We start from the raw sequence: 20,215 nt of genomic DNA on the forward strand, positions 1-20,215 counted from the left end.
ATAAGGTTTTTCTGTTTTTTACCTGTTATAAATTTGCAAACATTTCTAAAAACCTGTTTTTGCTTCGTCATTATGGGGTATTGTGTGTCGATTGCTGAGGATTTGTTTTTATTTAATAAATTTTATAATAAGGCTGTAATGTAACAAAATGTGGAAAAAGTCAAGGAGTCTGAATACTTTCCGAATGCACAGTACATAGCTAAATAGGTTGGGCTCAAAATACTGAATGACAGGTCGCCACTGTGCCTATATCCCCGGTATAGCCCCCGTCTCCCCTAATCTGCATCAGATAATGAGCTCTTACTGTAAATTAAATGCTTATCACAGAATGTTTCAGAGATATCAAGTTACAGCCTGGCAAAATATGGTACTGCACAGTCAACCAACCAAGCAACAATACTGAGAGCCTCTGGTTCTTTTCCTGTGTTTGGTCTGGACTGGGTTCTCACCTGCAGCAAACCGCACCATGGTAGCCTACGAATGGAATCGGACCGAGATCACCCTAAACCGTAAACCGTGATGCATTGTTTAGTGCGCTCCGGAGTGCAGATAGTGTTCATACCAGTTCAAGCAGATGCTGACTGCGGGTTCAGTGAACGGACCACATCCACACACATCGATCATTCAACGAGTTCTCAAAGTAAAGGGGACTTTCACACCAAATTGTTTTGGTGCAGTTTTTCCGAACTATGGTGAGTTTACCCCCTTTGGACTGGTGTGAATACTCTATCCACACTTGGGAGCGCACTAAATACGCACCATGGTTCGCTCAAAAAGTGTGATCTCGGTCCAATTCAATTCGAACAACAGCTGCAGTTGGGAACGCAGTCTGGACCAAACACAGAAAAAGAACGCTAGTCGCGCATTATTATTGGTTGTTTGATTGCGAGCATTTGATGAAATCCATGCAGCATCATAACTTGAAATCTCTGAAACATTCTGTGAGTAACTAGAAGGGCATTTTTGAGTGCATGTTATGCAGATTAGGGAAAAGGGATAAGGCTACTGAATATAGCCTATTAATGTAGCAGTTAGAGCGGCTATTGCGCTCTTTCCTGGCGCATGCTGTTGGAAGACCAAAGCGAAAGCAATATGAAGATTGGGAGACACAAGTGATGCTTTATGATAATCAAAAATGGATTTAAGGTGAGTATTTTTGCCCAAAAACAAATGACTTGCATGCAAACATGTTTTTGTTTGGGCATTTTAGTTCGTTTGACATTTGGCAACGTGAAACCAATTTAAAAACAAAATTTAAAAAATACAATGTAACAAATTGCCGAACTCTGATACAAACTATAGCTCAAAACAGTATGAAATGTATGCACTCACTACTTTAAATCGCTCTGGATAAGAGCGTCTGATAAATTACTAAAATGTAAGAATTGTGTGAAAACGCATTACTATATGTTTGTTTGGAACGTAGGCTATCTGGGACAATTACTATAGATTGCAGATAGGCCTATATGAAAACAAAGATGCATACCAATAGAGGGAAATAGTAATGGCGTCTTTTTGTAGGCACTAACTCTGCCATGGTTCGTTGAACAAAGCCTATGAGGAAAATCAATGGCGTTTTTGTAGGGGGTTTTGATAATCGACGAAAATAAGGTATGTGGTAAACACAGGAGGCTTATGAGATCTTATACGTTTTGTTAAATGAGACAATATTCATCAACTAACGTCACTTTTTGTGAATTTTGAATAATTTATGTAATGATAAAAAACACAAAGGCTTCATAATTCATTAAGGTCATGTTAACTGACTGCTATTATCTCGTACAACAAAAACGTATACGATCTCCTACTAAGACCGTATTTTCGGTGTTTAGCCTATTTCATAACTCTATTCTTTCCCCATTAATCTTCCTATAAGGATGACTGAACGAACCAGATACGTTTTTTTCTGGGTATTAGGACTACAAACTGGGGAGCTCTATAGCTGTAGCCTAATCTTCGAGAAACTTGTCCCTCTTAACTGCTATGGCGCACGAGTTCATACTCAGTTCACGGAAGAGAACATTCTGTTCTACAGTCGCACGTGGACACACACAGGGAGGCGGTGTTGGTTAGAATAACATGTTAGAAGAGCGTACCAACGTGATATAGTGTCGGTAAGGAGTGTAGCGGCAATAACAGACATCCAATGACGTGTCTATGGGCAGTGGAGAATTCCAGTGCAGACTGTAGATTCAGGCAATAGCCTATGGTCACGACGTCTTCCTACACTCGTATAGCTTATATCCTGTTAGCCTAGTAAGGCCACCAGACATGGGTGTGTTGGGGGGGCTATAGAATAATTTAATTATAATATTAGGCTAGGTCCTAGGCATAGTCTAACCGGGTTGGGGTAGAATGGAATAAGCCACAAGCCTAATTAAACCAGGCACGTGGATATCAAGGTGGGGACTGTAGCAACATATTCTCTCTCTTGACAAGTGGCAACACGTTTATTTTTTCTTCGAACTATGTCCTGGTGAGCTCGGAGAAAGGGGTTTACATTTGGAGAGGCTCTTGTTACAAGCAGCCTCATTGGCTGATTTCTCCTACCTCTCAGGACCTGAACTTCAGGATATGTATGCATTTGCAGATGGGTATGCCATAGTTGTAAAAGAGAAATGTATTATCAGAAACTCAAATAGATCAACATTGTTTTAAATTAGTGAGTTCCCTTGAGAGTAAAATGACAGACCACTGAAACATCATGAAGACACGCTGTGGTTATAATAGGCTATGCAAGGTTAGTAGATTCACATGTAGCCTATAGCTTGTGTTGGTAAATCAAATAAAAATATAATGATTATTAGGCTATACACTGAGTGAACAAAACATTAGGTACATCTTCCTAATATTGAATTGCACCCACCTCCTTTTGCTATAAGGGATCATAGCTTTCAACTGGTCAGTCTCATGGAAAGAGAATGTGTTCCAAATGTTTTGTACACTCAAGTGTATAACCCTGAGCTAAGAAAATAACCCCAAAAGTTCAAAGTAGGCTACAGTTCGGGATTTGGGAAGCTGTTCAATAGTATTGTAGTGACCTTAACACAACACCTAGTGACCTCGTCAAGAGGTTCGGGCCTCTTGGTGTAACAGTTAAGGTGTTGGCTTGACAGTAGCTGGACCAATCAAGTCCTGATTGGGGCTACACCTCGAATTCGCTACAGTATTTATAATTCTTGATATTTTCCCATTGATTCTTGAAGAATGTAATCCATAAATGCCTCACGAGTTTAGCACAAAACAGGGTCAGAACTATGTCGACGTCATGGATCTAGTCAGTCCTTGCATCTTGAGCGCTGGATATTCCCAAATAAATGTCACTTTTTAATTGCCATGTGAGGCTATAGGCTACGCTGGAGAGAAACACACTTCAATTTAAGGGGGGAAAATAATCGTTTTTCTCAAAGAGACGTGTTCGGTGCTGAAGAAATGTGTTACGGAAATGAGCTAGAGGAATTGTGTTGCAATGCGCCTTGCCTTAACCCTTGAAAAAGAACACTCGCGCAGTCTGGTCAGCAATGATGTGTGGCATGACAGAAACAACCCCCCTTTTCATATTGTTCATCAAGTGATTGGCCGACCATCCCTTCCATCAATGAATATGAACGAGCTATTCCAAGTAGTGTATACAAAAAATACGTCACCTCTACTCGTAGCCAATTGCAGCCCTGTTTTATTATGACACCCTGGGATTCCGCGAATTTGTTTCTTGGAGTTGGGAACAGCTTCATGCTGTAAAATAGGACAAGTTGACGCATTTGCGGGGAGAGAAAGAAGACAGCAGAACCTACAACACTATTCCAGGACCGTATTTATTATTTACAGGCTACAGAGGAGTAAATCAAACATCAAGATAATTATCTAGTTAGTAGCCTAGTTACCAAAGAGCGTTTATTTGATCCGTTTCTGTAAAATAGTATTATTTAGAGACACAAAGACGACACATGTGGAACTGAAAACCACATGTTTCCTGAAATCCCTGTGGTGTGAAGATCACCCACCTGATAAATTACAAGGAGAGTCAATTTATCAAAGGCGAAAATATCAGCATCCGTTTAGGGAACATATTTTTGTCACCGGTGAAATAAATAAAGGCTTCGGCAATGTCGGAGGTTGATCTCGCTGCTGAGTGTTTAGTCTCCATCGCTAACCGCCGGCCACCGGAGGACCGCTGTCCCGATGCCAAACCGAAAGAAGACATGTCGAAAGAGAACCAAGAAAACAGGACTTTGTTAATGGTGGCGATGATTTTGCTCGACCTGAACAAATGTAACCAGATAACACGCAGTGAGACATGTGGTGGGGGTAGTAGATGTCTGGGCCAAAGTGATGCCAACAGCATGGTTAACGGATCCCTGTGTGGTCACAGGGTGAGCGGGGACACTGCAAGGGCGCAACATACCTCGACAGAAAAGCAGTCACGGAACAAGAAGGCTGTGATTGTGCATGTGTCCTCAGAGAAGAGACATTGTTGCCCGTTCAGCGGCTGTGGGAAGATGTATGGCAAGTCTTCCCACCTTAAAGCCCACCTTAGAGTGCACACTGGTAAGTGTTGTAAAGGTTAGGCTACATACAGAAGTAAACTAGATAGTCTATACTGGTATATAGCCTAGCTCTGTATGCCCACACTGGCGCAGAGATGATTGAGAACATAACTTTGACCAGTCTGTTTTTCAGTAGAACATTGCAAAATGATATGGCTCTCATAGTTTGTACTAAAGACAATTCGATTTAGTGTATTCTAGAATCTAGATAACCATCGTGCCTACGCTTTGTAGTATGTGTGCGTGTTGTACATAACTAAAATTATACATGAACTGTCTTCTGTGTGTTTTGAATGCGGAGATGTGTGTGCGCAAAGGGCGGCGTGATTCTTGTTGACACCATAGAGGCCTCTAGTGACCAAAAGGCAGTATTAGCATTGGCAGCGCCATTGAGGGCTTCCACCACTTTAACCAACTGGGTGGGACTTCCGACTTCATTGGCTGAGCCTTCCGGATGAACCTGTTGGAGTCATGTCCAACCAGGTCATCAGGAGGGATCAGCCAATCATGAAGAACAAAATGTACTACTTCAAAATGGAGATTGCCTCAATGGAGCTGTGCATGTTGTCACAGACGCTATAATGGCACAGATACAAAGATGAGTCCTCAATCTCTCACTATGGTTGACACAAACTGTTGAGCAAGAAATGAGAACAGTGTGCATAGTAGTACAGAAACTGACTTCCTAGACATGTAGATATGGCACATAGAGTGGAGGTGTTATAATACCCATAAAACCTATTGGTTTTGGGACTTGCAGGGACTTGTAGTCTTGCATGTCTACTTTGATGCTAATTAGCATTTTTGAATATGACAGTAAATAGAGCTGAATATATTGATTAAAGTCACCTTGTCCTAGAGAGAGTTACACGGTTATCAACATTTAACGTCAGGGTAAGCCAACACGAAACACAGCCCTTATTTTAAGTGTTTCTAAAATCCCCTATGGGAAAGATGAATGGTGGAAAAACGATTGGAACCATGTTTGACTGCTAGGTTTTTGGGGTATTATGACTCATACTGTGGTACTCTATTCAAACTTCTACTAGGCTATATAGATCTTGTTCACGTGCTAGTCAGAATTAGGAAACTCTGAGATTTACGACTTGCTAATTGGTTGTAGTTCTACACGTGCCGCATTCAACCAGTTACAAGTCGGGAATTTCAGAGTTCCGACTAGATTGTGAAAGCGTCATTATAGACGGGTTGGTCGACAACGTCACAAAAATGATGCGCGCTCATGGATGTGTCCGGAATGCGTGCGTTGTTATGATTGTGAATGGTCGGATAGCTAGCAACAATGACAAGAATCTTTCGTGCGGAATCGTAGGTGGCTCGTTTCAGCTCTTTGTATCTTGTTATTGATACCATGCCTTGTTTTGAGGTGTTTTGACTGTTTTAATGTTGATGCCAATGTGTCTCAATTCGCTAGCTAGCATTTCATTTGTACATTTAATTTATTTTCATATTAATATAAATTGTATTTGTCACATGCGCCGAATACAACAACCTTACCTTGAAATGCTTACTTGCAGAGTTTTAAAAAGTAAGTAAGAAAAATGTGCTAAATAAACTAAAGGAACAATAGTAACACAATAACGAGGATATATACAAGGGGTACCAGTACCGAATCAATGTGCAGAGGTACAGTTTAGTTGAGGTAATTGCGGTAATATGTACATGTAGGTAGGGGTAAAGTGACTAAACATGGATAATACCAACAACTGTAGCAATGTATTAGAGGCAACAGGTACTCATTGTTCAAATGTATTTATGTTTTCAATAAACATTTGGAGAAGAAATATAGTTTACATGTTGTCAACGGTCTAAGTAAACCCTGTCTGTTTTGCCCCATTGTTGCGCACACGTTAGTTTTGTTGCTAATCAACCAACCTGTCTATAGCCCACCATTTCAACCAAGTGTTAAGGACCTGTTACCTATGTTTAATGTTTAGCCTGGATATATTATTGTAATAAACCCACTCAAGCCAACGTATTGTCCTTGGTAACCATGCAACACCCCTTCCTCTTACATCACATATTTCACTACACTCATATTTTTGTTTCTAGACAGGATACCTGGTCATGGAGGAATTCAACACTTGAATGAATTAGGCCTATTTGTAGTACAAATGTTATTGATCAGTCGGTATAATAATGAGCATGTAGAATCCCCTTAAGATAATTTTACACAAATCTTATAATGTTCCTGACATATCTATCATTTCATATAAATGTTGATACATAGAGAACATATTATTGTTATATAGCCTTGTTATAAGAATTCAATATTATAACAGCTCTAAGTGCTTAATGGTAAGTGATGTCTCAAAACCTGTAGAATGGATAGTTAGCCAATTTGATTTATTATGAAAAATGTTGACCTTCATTCTGTCATTGAGAACTCAGAATGACTCCACTTATTCCCTCTTCCTTCTCTTTGTCCTCTTGGTGGCTATGGTTCTCCAGGTGAGAGGCCATTCCAGTGTACCTGGCCAGACTGCACTAAGAGGTTTTCGCGTTCAGACGAGTTGACACGCCACTACCGAACACATACGGGGGAGAAGCGCTTCACCTGCCCGCTATGTGACAAGTGTTTCATGAGGAGTGATCATCTGACAAAACACGCCCGCCGCCACGCAGGCTTTCACCCCAGCATGCTTCAGGGCCCCACAGTCAGAAGAAGCCGCTCCTCCGCCTCCTTCTCCTCCTGCGACTCTGGAGACCAGAGCCCTACTGAGGTGTGAGACACACACGCACAACCAAAATACACTACAGGGAGGTGGAAGTGGGCTAGTTACTTTATTTACCCAATAACAAACACATACTTTTTTGTGCAAAATGTTATATCTACTGTGGGCCCAGTGCCCTATTGAACATGACCCTGTTTGTTTTCTGTTTGGTAATAACTGGTCTCTAGTGACCCCTAGTGGTGTGAGCAATATTATCACTGGAATGAGAAAAGCGGTTTTAATCATAGAGCCATTCACCTTTTTTGCATAATATTTAATTTCCTCTTTCTACAAGGAATACTGTACATTAAGTACATCAAGTAGCAATGTAATAATATATGTGAAGTATGTCATTTTTTTATTTGGACATTTATTTTGTTTTTACACTACCAGACAATGAGGCCTTATGTATTAAAGTGCTCCATAATGTAATAGTATAAATCACCTTGGTAGTTGTGTGTGTGTACTAGTAGCTGATAATGAATTGCCTAAATTATGGTTATGTTATAACACAAAGCTGTGCAGTGAAATTTGTGTACCAAGTCAGACGGGTTACTCGTACAACTGAGATAGTTTCAGTTGGCATTTTGACACCTATCCAAATAGAATGTAAAATTGTGTGTTGCAGCTTAGATCACTATTACAACATTTGCAGTATTGCTCTTTTTTTTTATTACTTTGTACATTATTTTTATATTTGTATAGGGGATTGTGTAATACTTTGTGCCTTTCAGATTGAATTCATGCTCAGCATTCTTGGATGTTTTGAAGTTGTTCTAGTTTTCTGAATGTCTGAAGCTCCATCTGCCAACATGTGGATAACTCATTTATGATAGTATTGCTCACTGTAAATACCTGTGTAGTTAATTGTCAGATATTTTTAACATTAAAACAATTCTTTGTACATCAGTATGATCTATGTGAGGTTGCATAATTTTATAGGGAGCCAAGATGGTGTCATCATTTTGTAGGCCAAATTTCATCCATTCTTTTTTCCCCTATATGCCTTTTTGTTTATGGAGCTAAATACATTCCAGTCCATTTAGCATGCAGGCTTACTTATTTCAACAATGTATTCCATTACATGTTCATTATTAGATTGCTAATGAACTTAGTACCTGCCGTCACCGTGCGAGAGAGTTTTTGCTACATTATCAATACACCTGGCTACCAAAATGCATTTAGAAAAATGCCCCATTATGCAGTAGACTCCCCAAGCAGGTTCAGTTGGCTTTGTGTTTATTGATATTATACACTACACAGGACAGTAACATTGTTAAATACTAGAATGTAAGTGTCTACATGAGAACACAATAGTAAAATAAATAATCACCTGTCTAAATGAAAAAATTAAATGCATACATTCATACTGCAAATCCCTTTAAAATACATTAGGTCATGAGACTGGCAATAAATACACACATTTTGTTTGAATATTCTTTACTTTAAGGCATACTCTAATCGCAAATCAACTCAGAGGTGTTTGAGTGAATGACTCCGTGAGGGATTAGTACTCAAAGTTAATGATACTTATGATCCTTAGATCACTTTCCAACCAATCACGAGAGGAAAATAAACTGCACCCCACCCCCTGCTGTGTGTGTCTGCTCTATTGACACTATTTCGAATGATTGTGCCAATCAAGACGGCAGGAGTGGTTAGTTAGACACATTGTGGGAGGGGCATGGTAGGATGTCAACAGGCTGTATCTAAAAAGCTATCTAAAGTTGGCTTATACTTTTATTTAACAAAACCACTTGTTCCCTTTGGCCTCTACTGGGATGAGTTGTGTAAGCAAACTGGAAAAGTATTGTGTTGTAGAATGAGTCCAGTGATACAAAGTGCTGTATCATCCTCTTGAATAAGGGTCATCGCAGATTAGCAATCACCTTAATCACCGTACACATATTACCTTAGAACCCAAACTCAAATGTGCAAGAATAACACATTCAAAAGTGATAAATCAATGAAGAATGGACAAAGTAGCAGAGTGTGCAGTAGTAAGATGTGGGAACAAACAGCCAATTCAGATACAATTCCAAATCCCTTTACAGTAGGTGCTCATCATGAACGTCATCCCTTTGCAATGCATTCATTCCTAAAAACCATAAATACCTCCAACCAGTACAATAAGAAACAGGGCAAGAGTGTCAAGGTAGACTGAATGAGTCCATGGACCAGGCCGGTGCTACACAACCCTGCTTTCAGTACCAAATTACAGTATCAGATATTAAATCTTTACAACACACCCCATTACATACAATCATACAGATCCTTCAAATAAAAAGTATATAACTACAAAAATGAACTAAATAAAACGCAATAAATATGACGAAGTCAAGTAAGCAGAGCAGCGTTATCACCAGCAGTTAAGATAATATTTCCTATTTAGGGACATGGAAATTATATTTTAAATCAAATTACCTTGTTTTTATTTTCGCTTGTATTACACAATATTGACCAGGAAGAGGCATCAGAGAGGCCTAGACTAGTGTGTCTCCTCCCAGATCTCAAACAGAAGTGCATGTCCTACCATAGGAGGAAGTAATCACTGTTAGTCGTATTTGAACATTTTTGTGTTTGTCTTAATTTCCCTCTTTTTCTATTTTTTCTTTTTACATTTAACTTTCTGCCTGATAAGTTGATTATTTGTTTCCATATAATTATCATATTCTATAAATGCTCTCTGTTGCCACTCTAATGGCAGAGTAAACTCACAGCAGATGTGTGGGCTACTGGATTTGACAGGCGGTGGAGGAGGTGGCTTGGCAGCACATGCAGGTGGGGTTGACAGATTTGGGCAGGATCAGGTCCAGGTCTTCGTCGTCAGGGATCTCGTCCAGCCGGTAACCATCCTTCAACAGCTGGATATTCAGGTCCTGGTTGATTTGCTGCAAGGGTGGACATATGGACATGTGACTAGGGGGTATAAGGTATGGTCAGTCATGTTACTAAGGGGTGTAGGGGATGGTCAGTCATGTTACTAAGGGGTGTAGGGGATGGTCAGTCATGTTACTAAGGGGTGTAGGGGATGGTCAGTCATGTTACTAAGGTGTTGTAGGGGATGGTCAGTCATGTTACTAGGGGGNTAGGGGATGGTCAGTCATGTTACTAGGGGGTGTAGGGGATGGTCAGTCATGTTACTAGGGGTCATAGGGGATGGTCAGTCATGTTACTAAGGGGTGTAGGGGATGGTCAGTCATGTTACTAAGGGGTGCAGGGGATGGTCAGTCATGTTACTAGGGGTCGTAGGGGATAGTCAGTTATGTTCTAAGGGGTCGTAGGGGATGGTCAGTCATGTTACTAAGGTGTTGTAGGGGATGGTCAGTCATGTTACTAAGGTGTTGTAGGGGATGGGCAGTCATGTTACTAGAGGGTGTAGGGGAATGTCACATTACTGGGGCTGCAGAAACTCTACCATAGACTTAAGAAGACTATTAAGTAGTCTTCAAGGAGTACCCATGTAACTAAAGGCTTTTCACACGGTGAAAGCCCGTAGTAACATGACTGACGATCCCCTACACCCCTTAGTAACATGCCTGACCATTGCCTACACCCCTTATTTATCAACTGACCTTGTTTTTATTTTCACTTGTATTACACAATAATGACCAGGAGGAATCAGAGGCCTAGACTAGTGTGTCTCCTGCCAGATGAGTATTCTCAGATAAGTAGTCTTCAAGGAGTACCCATGTAACTGAAGGCTAGTCATATTGTTACACTGTGAAAGCCATAATCACTGTTTTATCATAAGTTATTGAAGTTTACTTACTTCAGCGATCATATCAGGCTTTTGAAGACAGTCTTGTTACAGTAGCTAAATGGTTTAATGACAAAGACATAAGGCTAAAATATATGTAGTGTGTAGTGTAAGTGGTTTTAAGAATGGGTCAGTTGTGGTGACCTTAAATGAATAAAGGTAGCCTGAGATTTTATCCAACAGTAATCCACATTTACTGTAATGAGGTTTGTGAAGGGAGAGAACATGAAGATTGTAAGTGTGGTGGGGATGAGTAGCAATGGCCAGGCATGACTGTAAAGTCCAGTACAGATACAACAGCTGAGACGAGACGGTTTTTATGCAGTTTTAGAACCGAGGTTTGCTTGATCTAGTTTTAGAACGTCTCATGTCAGCTGCTGGAGTTTCTAAGAATCAACATCGAAAATATTAGCTAAAGAAGAGACGTGTCCGTTTAACAGTGTGCAGATGTTCTGTATTTAGCCAAGCCGTTAGCTAGCTAGCCTACCAGACAGATAGCTATTTTGCTGCAGTTAGCTAGCCTAACTTGCTGATATTTCTCTGAAATGTCACGAAAGTCCACCCTGTTTCTGATGCATGCATTTCATGATACTAATTTGCTACAACAACTTGTTACAACCAGAGGCAGCTTTGTTTCAAAGTACATCAGTCATTGTGTTCCAGGCTGTATCACAACCGGCCGTGATTGGGAGTCCCATAGGGCGACGCACAATTGGCCCAGCGTCGTCCGGGTTATGGTTTGGCTGGGGTAGGCTGTCATTGTAAATAAGAATTTGTTCTTAATTGACATTCCTTGTTAAATAATGGCTAAATAAATAAAAACGAAATAAATTGTAAAGAGGCACCATCACAGTGGAAACGGTCGCAACCACACGTATCGTCATTTGATCTGAATGCCCCTTCTTTAGTGAGCTGTTCTACAACACAAAATTCTAAAACTGGTTCGTTTTGTCCCGTCTCGTTTCTCCTTATGTCGGCTGTTGTATCTGTTCCGGGCTTAAGTAGTGTTACCCAGAGTGCATAGGTACCTGGTCCCTCACACATCTCACCTCGGCTGAGGAGTATCCCGATGAGGAGTATCTGGACATGTCGAAGTCATCGTCACTGCAACATAAAGGGAAGTGGATGGTCATTTACATAGATTCATATTATCACTGTTGATCTTATATGTACATTCACCTCATGCCTGTCACAATGGCGCCAAATGGGAAGGCTGCAGTTTTACGGGCTCCTAACCAACTGTACTATTTTGTTTTTTTATTTTGCATTGTTTGTAACTCATTTTGTACATAATGTTGCTGCTACCGTCTCTTATGACCGAAAACAGCTTCTGGATATCAGAACAGAGATTACTCACCTCGAACTGGACCAAGATTTTTTTCTTTAATGAGTCCAACGCAAAGGATATACTGCTTCCCGGAGACCAGGCCCTTATCCAGTCATTCGCGTGAAGAAAAGACGGAAATACAGGGGGCGGAAGTCTGGGTAACTTGTGAGAATTTGTCGGCGAGTGAGTAAACCACCACTACCCTCAGTATTATTGGCCAATGTGCAATCATTGGAAAACAAACTGGACGATCAAGACTATCTTACCAACGTGACATTAAAAACTGTAATATCTTATGTTTCACAGAGACTTGGCTCAATGACGACACAGATAATATAGAGCTGGCTGGCTTCTCCGTGTTTCGGCAGGACAGAGCAGCTACGTCTGCTAAGACGAGGGGCGGGGGTGTGTGTCTATTTGTCAATAACTGCTGGTGCGCAATGTCTAATATTAAAGAAGTCTCGAGATATTGCTCGCCTGAGGTAGAATACCTAATGATAAGCTGTGGACCACCCTATCTACCAAGAGAGTTCTCATCTATATCATTCACAGCCGTCTATTTACCACCACAAACCGATGCTGGCACTAAGACCGCATTCAACAAGCTTTATAAGGCCATAAGCAAACAAGAAAATGCTCATTCAGAAGCGGCGCTCCGAGTGGCCGGGGACTTTAATGCAGGCAAATGTCACGTGCAACCAGAGAAAAAAATAAATACTCTAGACCACCTTTACTCCACACACAGAGACGCATACAAAGCTCTTCCCTGCCCTCCATCTGGCAAATCTGACCATCATTTTATCCTCCTGATTCCTGCTTACAAGAAAAAACTAAAGCAGGAAGTACCAGTGACTCGCTCAATACGGAAGTGGTCAGATGACGCGGACACAGGAATGTTTTGCTAGCACAGACTGGAATATGTTCCCGGGATTCATCCAATGGCATTGAGGAGTATACTACCTCAGTCACCAGCTTCATCAACAAGTGCATCGACGACATCGTCCCCACAGTGACCGTACATACACTACATTTTTTGTCCATTAAAATAACATCTAATTGATCAGAAATACAGTGTAGACATTGTTAATGTTGTAAATGACTATTATAGCTGGAAACGGCTGATTTGTAATGTAATATCTACATAGGCATACAGAGGCCCATTATCAGCAACCATCACTCCTGTGTTCCATTGGCATGTTGTGTTAGCTAATGTCTACACTGTATTTCTGATCAATTTGATGTTATTTTAAATGGACAAAAAATGTGCTTTTCTTTCAAAAACAAGGACATTTCTAAGTGACCCTAAACTTTTGAACAGTAGTGTACATTTCCCAACCAGAAACCATGGATTACAGGCAACATCCACACCATGCTAAAGCCTCTCTGTTGCCAATGTAAGCAATACCTTTAAACAGGTCAACATTTACAAAGGCGCAGGGCCAGACGGATTACTAGGACGTGTACTCAAAGCATGCGCGGACCAACTGGCAAGTGTATTCACTGACATTTTCAACCTCCCCCTGGCCGAGTCTGTAATACCTACATGTGTCAAGCAGACCACCATAGTCCCTGTGCCCAATAAAGTGAAGGTAACCTGCCTAAATGATTACCGCCCCGTAGCACTCACTTCCGTAGCCATGAAGTACTTTGAAAGGCTGTTCAATCGCACTCCACACTGCCCTTTCCCACGTGAACAAAAGGAACACCTATGTGAGAATGCTGTTTATTGACTATAGCTCAGCGTTCAAGACCATAGTGCCCACACACCTCATTACTAAACTAAGGACCCTGGGACTAAACACCTCCCTCTGCAACTGGACCCTGGACTTCCTGATGGGCCACGCCCAGGTGGTAAGAGTAGGCACCAAACATATTCCACTCTGATCCTCAACACTGGGGCCCCTCAGGGGTGCATGCTTAGTTCCCTCCTGTACTCCCTGTTCACCCACGACTACATCAATCAATCAAATGTATTTATAAAGCCCTTCTTACATCAGCTGATATCTCAAAGTGCTGTACAGAAACCCAGCCTAAAACCCCAAACAGCAAGCAATGCAGGTGTTGAAGCACGGTGGCTAGGAAAAACTCCCTAGAAAGGACAGAACCTAGGAAGAAACCTAGAGAGGAACCAGGCTATGAGGGGTGGCCCGTCCTCTTCTGGCTGTGCCGGGTGGAGATTACAACAGAACATGGCCAAGATGTTCAAATGTTCATAGATGACCAGCAGGGTCAAATAATAATAATCACAGTGGTTGTCGAGGGTGCAGGTCAGCACCTCAGGAGTAAATGTCCAGTACATGGCCAAGCACGACTCCCAACACCATCATTAAGTTTGCGAAACAACAGTGGTAGGCCTGATCACCGACAACGATGAGACAGCCTATAGGGAGGTCAGAGACCTGGCAGTGGTGCAAGGACAAAAACCTCTCTCACAACGTGAGCAAGACAAAGGAGATGATTGAGGACTACAAGGAAAGGAGGGCCGAACAAGCCCCCATTAACATCGACGGGGCTGTAGTGGAGCGTGTCGAGAGCTTCAAGTTCCTTGGTGTCCACATCACCAACAAACTATCCAAACACACCAAGACAGTTGTGAAGAGGGCACGACAACACCCGTTCCCCCTCAGGAGACTGAAAAGATTTGGCATGGGTCCCCAGATCCTCAAAAAGTTCTACAGCTGCACCATCGAGAGCATCCTTACCGGTTGCATCACCGCCTGGTATGGCAACTGCTCGGCATCTGAACGTAAGACGCTACAGAGGGTAGTGCGTATGGCCCTGTACTTCACTGGGGCCAAGCTTCCTGACATCCAGGAGCTATTTACTAGGCGTGTCAGAGGAAGGCTGAACAACTAAACTAATCAAATGGCTACCCGGACTATTTACATTGACCCCCCCCTTTTTTTTTTACACTGCTGCTACTCGCTTACAAGGTTAAGGGCTTGTAAGTAAGCATTTCACGGTAAGGTCTACACCTGTTGTATTTGGTGCATGTGACAAATGCAATTTGATTTGATAACCTAAATACTGTATCCATGTTGGCAGGTCTGATAGTAAAGGGTGATGGTGGACAAGTGACATTATGTGTGTACGATATCACCTACCTGTCTGTATCTAGGGCCACCAGGGGCTTCTCATCAGGGCTCTGGTCTAAGGAGGAGTAGCCCTTATTGGGCACCACCAGCCTATGGAGAGGAGAGAGGGAGTGAGTGAAAAAGAGGGAAAAGGTAGAGGTGGGCAGGATAGTGAGTACACAAGAAGGAAGAGGTAGAACAGACCAGGAGGAAGAGAGTGAGTGAGAGTGAAAGAAATGGGAGGGGTTGAAGATACCAGTGAAGAGGGACATAGGGAGAAAGAAAACAATGAATGAAGAACTAAAAGGGAGAAGGCCCTAGTCAGGACTGAGGTCAGCTCTCACCGTGTTCTGGCCATGACATTGTTCTTCTTGGGCTGCTGGTTCACTGGACTTCCTGCATTGCCATTCTTCAGTGATCCCTTCCTGGCCAGCTCTCGCTGTTTCTCTGCACATCACAAGATGTGACATCAGAGGATTGACAAATATAGAGGGCCACAGACACAATCCTGCCATGGCACCTCTCAGATAACCAGTCTCCTGACACCATTCAACTGGTAATCTGTTTTAGAGTCAGAGATGTGTCAAAGATGACAGACCAGGGCCATCACCAGACTATGACACACACAGCACATTAACACCTGGTGCAAGAACGACTCAATTCTGGCCCTAATGAACTTACTGAGTCAACTTTCTGAGTGAATTTACAGAGTAAGGTATTTTGTCATTATTCGATCTTAGCAAATCACATTACTAGACCTACAAGGCGTGGTTCCAAATAGAAAAATAGAAATGGTAGCTAGCTACCTTCTAACTAAAGGGCGAAGCTTCACATAGACAAAAATAATGATAGTATCCTAATCTGTGGGTGATGTGTCGCACTTGTGGGGAAAGCTTTCCCCATAAAAAAGAGAACAAACTCAAATAGATTTTCTAAAATCTTCATGTTGCCTCACACAAGCATATGGGTGGGAATAGGGGGTACACAAGTCAGGCTAATGACTGCAGTGTGCTAGTTTGAGGTTTTGATATAACAGACCTTCTGGGCTTGGGAAGGAAATATCTGGTGTGCGGGACTAGGGCCATCAACAGTAACAGTGACTCCCTCCCTCATCCCAGATGTTATGGGAACATTTGTTAACAGGGTAACATGAGGAGGGATTGCTCATCAAAGGCATGTCTTTTTACAAAATTGTTAAATTGAGTAATTATTTTACCATTTCATTTTCTGGACATCCCAATGAGGTGTGTCAATGTGTTTATATGTATGCCTTTTAAGCCTTGACACTAAACCTAGCCTTTGTATTGCTCCCTTCTACAGTACCTTTGTATTGCTCCCTTCTACAGTACCTTTGTATTGCTCCCTTCTACAGTACCTTTGTATTGCTCCCTTCTACAGTACCTTGTATTGCTCCCTTCTACAGTACCTTGTTTTTTATTTATCTGTTATTTTACCAGGTAAGTTGACTGAGAACACATTCTCATTTACAGCAACAACCTGGGGAATAGTTACAGGGGAGAGGAATGAGCCAATCGTAAACTGGGGATTATTAGGTGACTGTGATGGTTTGAGGTCCAGATTGGGAATTTAGCCAGAACACCAGGGTTAACACCCCTACTCTTACAATAAGTGCCATGGGATCTTTAATGACCTCAGAGAGTCAGGACACTCGTTTAACGTCCCATCTGAAAGACAGCACCCTACACAGGGCAGTGTCCCCAATCACTGCCCTGGGGAATTGGGATATTTTTTTAGACCAGAGGAAAGAGTGACTCCTACTAGCCCTCCAACACCACTTCCAGCAGATTCTGGTCTCCCATCCTGGGACTGACCAGGACCCACCCTGCTTAGCTTCAGAAGCAAGCCAGCAGTGGTATGCAGGGTGGTATGCTGCTGGCTTGTACTTCTCCCTTCTACAGTACCTTGTACTTCTCCCTTCTACAGTACCTTGTACTTCTCCCTTCTACAGTACCTTGTATTGCTCCCTTCTACAGTACCTTGTATTTCTTCCCACAACATCTTTGTATTGCTCTCCGGACATGTGACCCCTGTCCAAGGTGCTGAAATAAACAGAGGTACTAGGTTCTGCTGAGACCTCTTACACTCACCTATCTTCATCTGCAGAGGAGAGGGCTTGTAGTTAATAGTGACTGGCTCACCCTCCCTCGTGTCTGAGTCTGCCTCCGAAGAAGAAGCCGTGGACGATGCTGGGTCCTGGAGAGAGAGAGAGGTTCTAAATTGCATCACAGTAGTGAGAGATTGGTGTCACACGACTCACGTTCTGGGATGTTTATATGACATTGTCATTATGTATAGGCCAGTAAATACAATAGGCCTACTGCTACTGTATTAGAAAAATATATTTGTGAGATTCCCTGTCCAGCTCACACACACATATGCACTTTACACATACATCAAAGGTTGTCAGGTAGTCACATCTTAACTGTACACAGTTCATTCATTGACTGCCATGACACACATTACACTCATAACTCCCAAAAGCTACGCCACTGCAGATACAGACAAACACTTTCGCTGAATTATGTTATTCCAGATAGGTTCCACCATAGCAGGGGTGGGCAACATACGGCCCATGGACCAAATCCGGCCCATCAGGCCATTCAATCTGGCCCGAGGGTAGTTTGAGTAAAAAAGGAAGAACACTCTTGAATGTCTAAAACTAGACAGTATGTAGAAATTATAATGGACCTATACGTTTTAAAATAACTTCCCCTTTTCAGGCCCGCAAATTGCTTCTGATTAACAAATTGCTCAGGAAAAAATTGTGGCCCTCACTGATTTTTAAAATCTAGATGCGGCCCTTGAGCCAAAATTATTTCCCACCCCTGGACTTGAAAAACGAACTCGATACAGCAAACTAACATGGTCTACTGAGACACAACACTAACTATATGCCTACAGCATGTGATGTAACGAGCGGGTTTGATTCAGAGTGAAACGCCATATGCTGCCGTGGAGGGTACCGCTCCACGCAGTCACCGCATGATGAAGTAATCGAAGGGGGGCTAGGCCTTACTCGCTCCGATAGGAGCGAATTACAATTGCTTTGTAATGTTCAAAAATAGCAAACAATTAAATAATAACACGATCTGTTACATACATGCCAATCCACTACCTACGATTTTTGCAATGACAGGCTTTGTCTCATTTGTTTGTCCCAAGAGCGGATGGCTCTGCGAGGCTGGGATGGTTGTTTTCGCCAAGCATCACCGATGCTCACTACGCAGCTCGATCACTTGAAATATATTGATATTGATCAAGGTCGCCTTAAATTCGCTTCTCATCGCCATAAAGCCAGGCATACTCTCTTGACCTTATGGTTGCCTACCAATAATGCGACATTTTCTACATTTATCAGACAGCTAAAACAAAATGCAACAAATTAACACCAGGCCAATATCGAAATTCAACAATACATTACAGGCAAAACTGATAGCGTCAAAAATGTAGTAGCCTAGTCTAACAGTATAGGAACAGACTGTATTAGCCAATGCATTAATTTATCATCACAAGTTGTAGCCTATAAAAAACATCCCACTTACAAGCGGCTGCATCTCCGCCTGAACAGCGCTAGGCACCTGAAATCTATCTACCGGTATCTCTTCCATCATTTTGGCGAGGTGTTATTTCTACCGTTTATGCCAAGGTAATTAATAATACGGCAGCGCCGTGTGTTTTAGTGTGATCAATTGTGGCTGAGATTTTCGGTTTCTCAGATTTCTATCAATCTCTGCGATTCTCCGGTTCTTTGCCTCATCCCAGCAGGCAGTATCTGTAGTGACCAGTCGGTGACTCAACCACCCACTTCCGGGTACGGATCCGTTAATCGGTCTCGCCCATAATGGTCTCGCCAGCCTTACTGCCGCCCGAGAATGAGCGTAAACCTGTTCCACAATGGCCTGACAATGTGGACCAGTGATTCTTTATGGCATAACTCCAATAAAGATACAACTATTTATAAACTGAGTGGTTCGAGCCCTGAATGCTGATTGGCTGACAGCCGGGGCATATCAGACCGTATTCCACCGTCAAGACAAAACCGTCTCTCATGTTTTTTTACTGCTCTAATTAAGTGTGTAACCAGTTTATAATATCAATAAGGCACCTCGGTTGTTTGTGGTATATGGCTAATATACCATGGCTAAGGGCTGTATCCAGGCACTCCGAGTTGTGTCGTGTGAGAACAGCCCTTAGCCGTGGTATATTGGCCATATACGTGCACTTGGAAAAATAAAATGACAAAACATATTTTATAAATCCCTTTTTATATCAGCAGTTGTCACAAAGTAAATAACAGATATTTGGCCTAAACCCCAAAGAGAAAGCAATGCATAAGCAGAAGCACAGTGGCCAGGATGAACTACGTAGGAAAAAACTAAAGATGAACCAGGCTCAGAGGGGTGCCAGACCTCTTCTGTAATATGACATTTTTATAATTTTTTTTATAAATACGAAGTGTTTTTTATAAACATATTTAGGCCTAATTCTTTGTCGGATCACATCTATTATAGGCTGCCTTTTCTCCCCAATTAAAACAACATGTCGTTGCCATTACAGCAGAGAGCAGCAATATCATGTACTAACTGCAAACTAATCAATACTAATGAAGACGATAGTATTTTTTTAAATTATAATTTCAAGAGCCAGTTGTCTTGGCCAGTATGAACCAGCAGATGGCGCTCCAAACATAGGCTTTGTGATAAGAGTCAACTGGGGGCAATGAGACAAACTAAAGACAACAGAGGCTGTGGTAG

At 42.0% G+C, this 20,215-nt stretch overlaps 2 protein-coding genes across 7 annotated transcripts; one reads left to right on the forward strand and one right to left on the reverse strand.

Moving 5' to 3' along the window:
* The first annotated feature begins 698 nt into the window (after positions 1-698).
* Positions 699-8,188, forward strand: klf9 (Kruppel like factor 9). 2 transcript variants are annotated; one of them, XR_002878669.2, is made up of 2 exons: positions 699-1,146; positions 7,017-7,107. XR_002878669.2 is itself a non-coding variant. In XM_024001709.2 (2 exons), exons 1-2 carry the CDS (start codon positions 4,107-4,109, stop codon positions 7,292-7,294), a joined length of 720 nt encoding a protein of 239 aa, XP_023857477.1. In that variant the 5' UTR covers positions 1,679-4,106; the 3' UTR covers positions 7,295-8,188. The 2 variants fall into 2 exon arrangements, 1 of the variants encoding a protein (XP_023857477.1); XM_024001709.2 differs by lacking the exon at positions 699-1,146 and adding an exon at positions 1,679-4,548 and having other exon boundaries at positions 7,017-8,188.
* A 313-nt stretch (positions 8,189-8,501) lies between these two features.
* LOC111974126 (protein FAM219A) lies at positions 8,502-19,371 on the reverse strand. Of its 5 annotated transcripts, XM_024001711.1 has the most exons (7): positions 19,004-19,371; positions 17,549-17,654; positions 15,785-15,887; positions 15,471-15,551; positions 12,068-12,143; positions 9,998-10,170; positions 8,502-9,808 (listed from the first exon to the last, which is right to left on the reverse strand). In XM_024001711.1, the coding sequence occupies exons 1-6, from the start codon at positions 19,070-19,072 to the stop codon at positions 10,012-10,014; spliced, it is 594 nt and encodes a 197-aa protein (XP_023857479.1). In that variant the 5' UTR covers positions 19,073-19,371; the 3' UTR covers positions 8,502-9,808; positions 9,998-10,011. The 5 variants fall into 5 exon arrangements, with proteins under 5 accessions (XP_023857479.1, XP_023857483.1, XP_023857482.1 ...); XM_024001715.1 differs by having other exon boundaries at positions 8,502-10,170; positions 12,089-12,143; positions 17,600-17,654; XM_024001714.1 differs by having other exon boundaries at positions 8,502-10,170; positions 17,600-17,654.
* Between the last annotated feature and the right edge of the window lie 844 nt (positions 19,372-20,215).

This window comes from Salvelinus sp. IW2-2015, linkage group LG15 (genome assembly GCF_002910315.2).
Source record: "Salvelinus sp. IW2-2015 linkage group LG15, ASM291031v2, whole genome shotgun sequence".
Classification (NCBI taxonomy): domain Eukaryota; kingdom Metazoa; phylum Chordata; class Actinopteri; order Salmoniformes; family Salmonidae; genus Salvelinus; species Salvelinus sp. IW2-2015.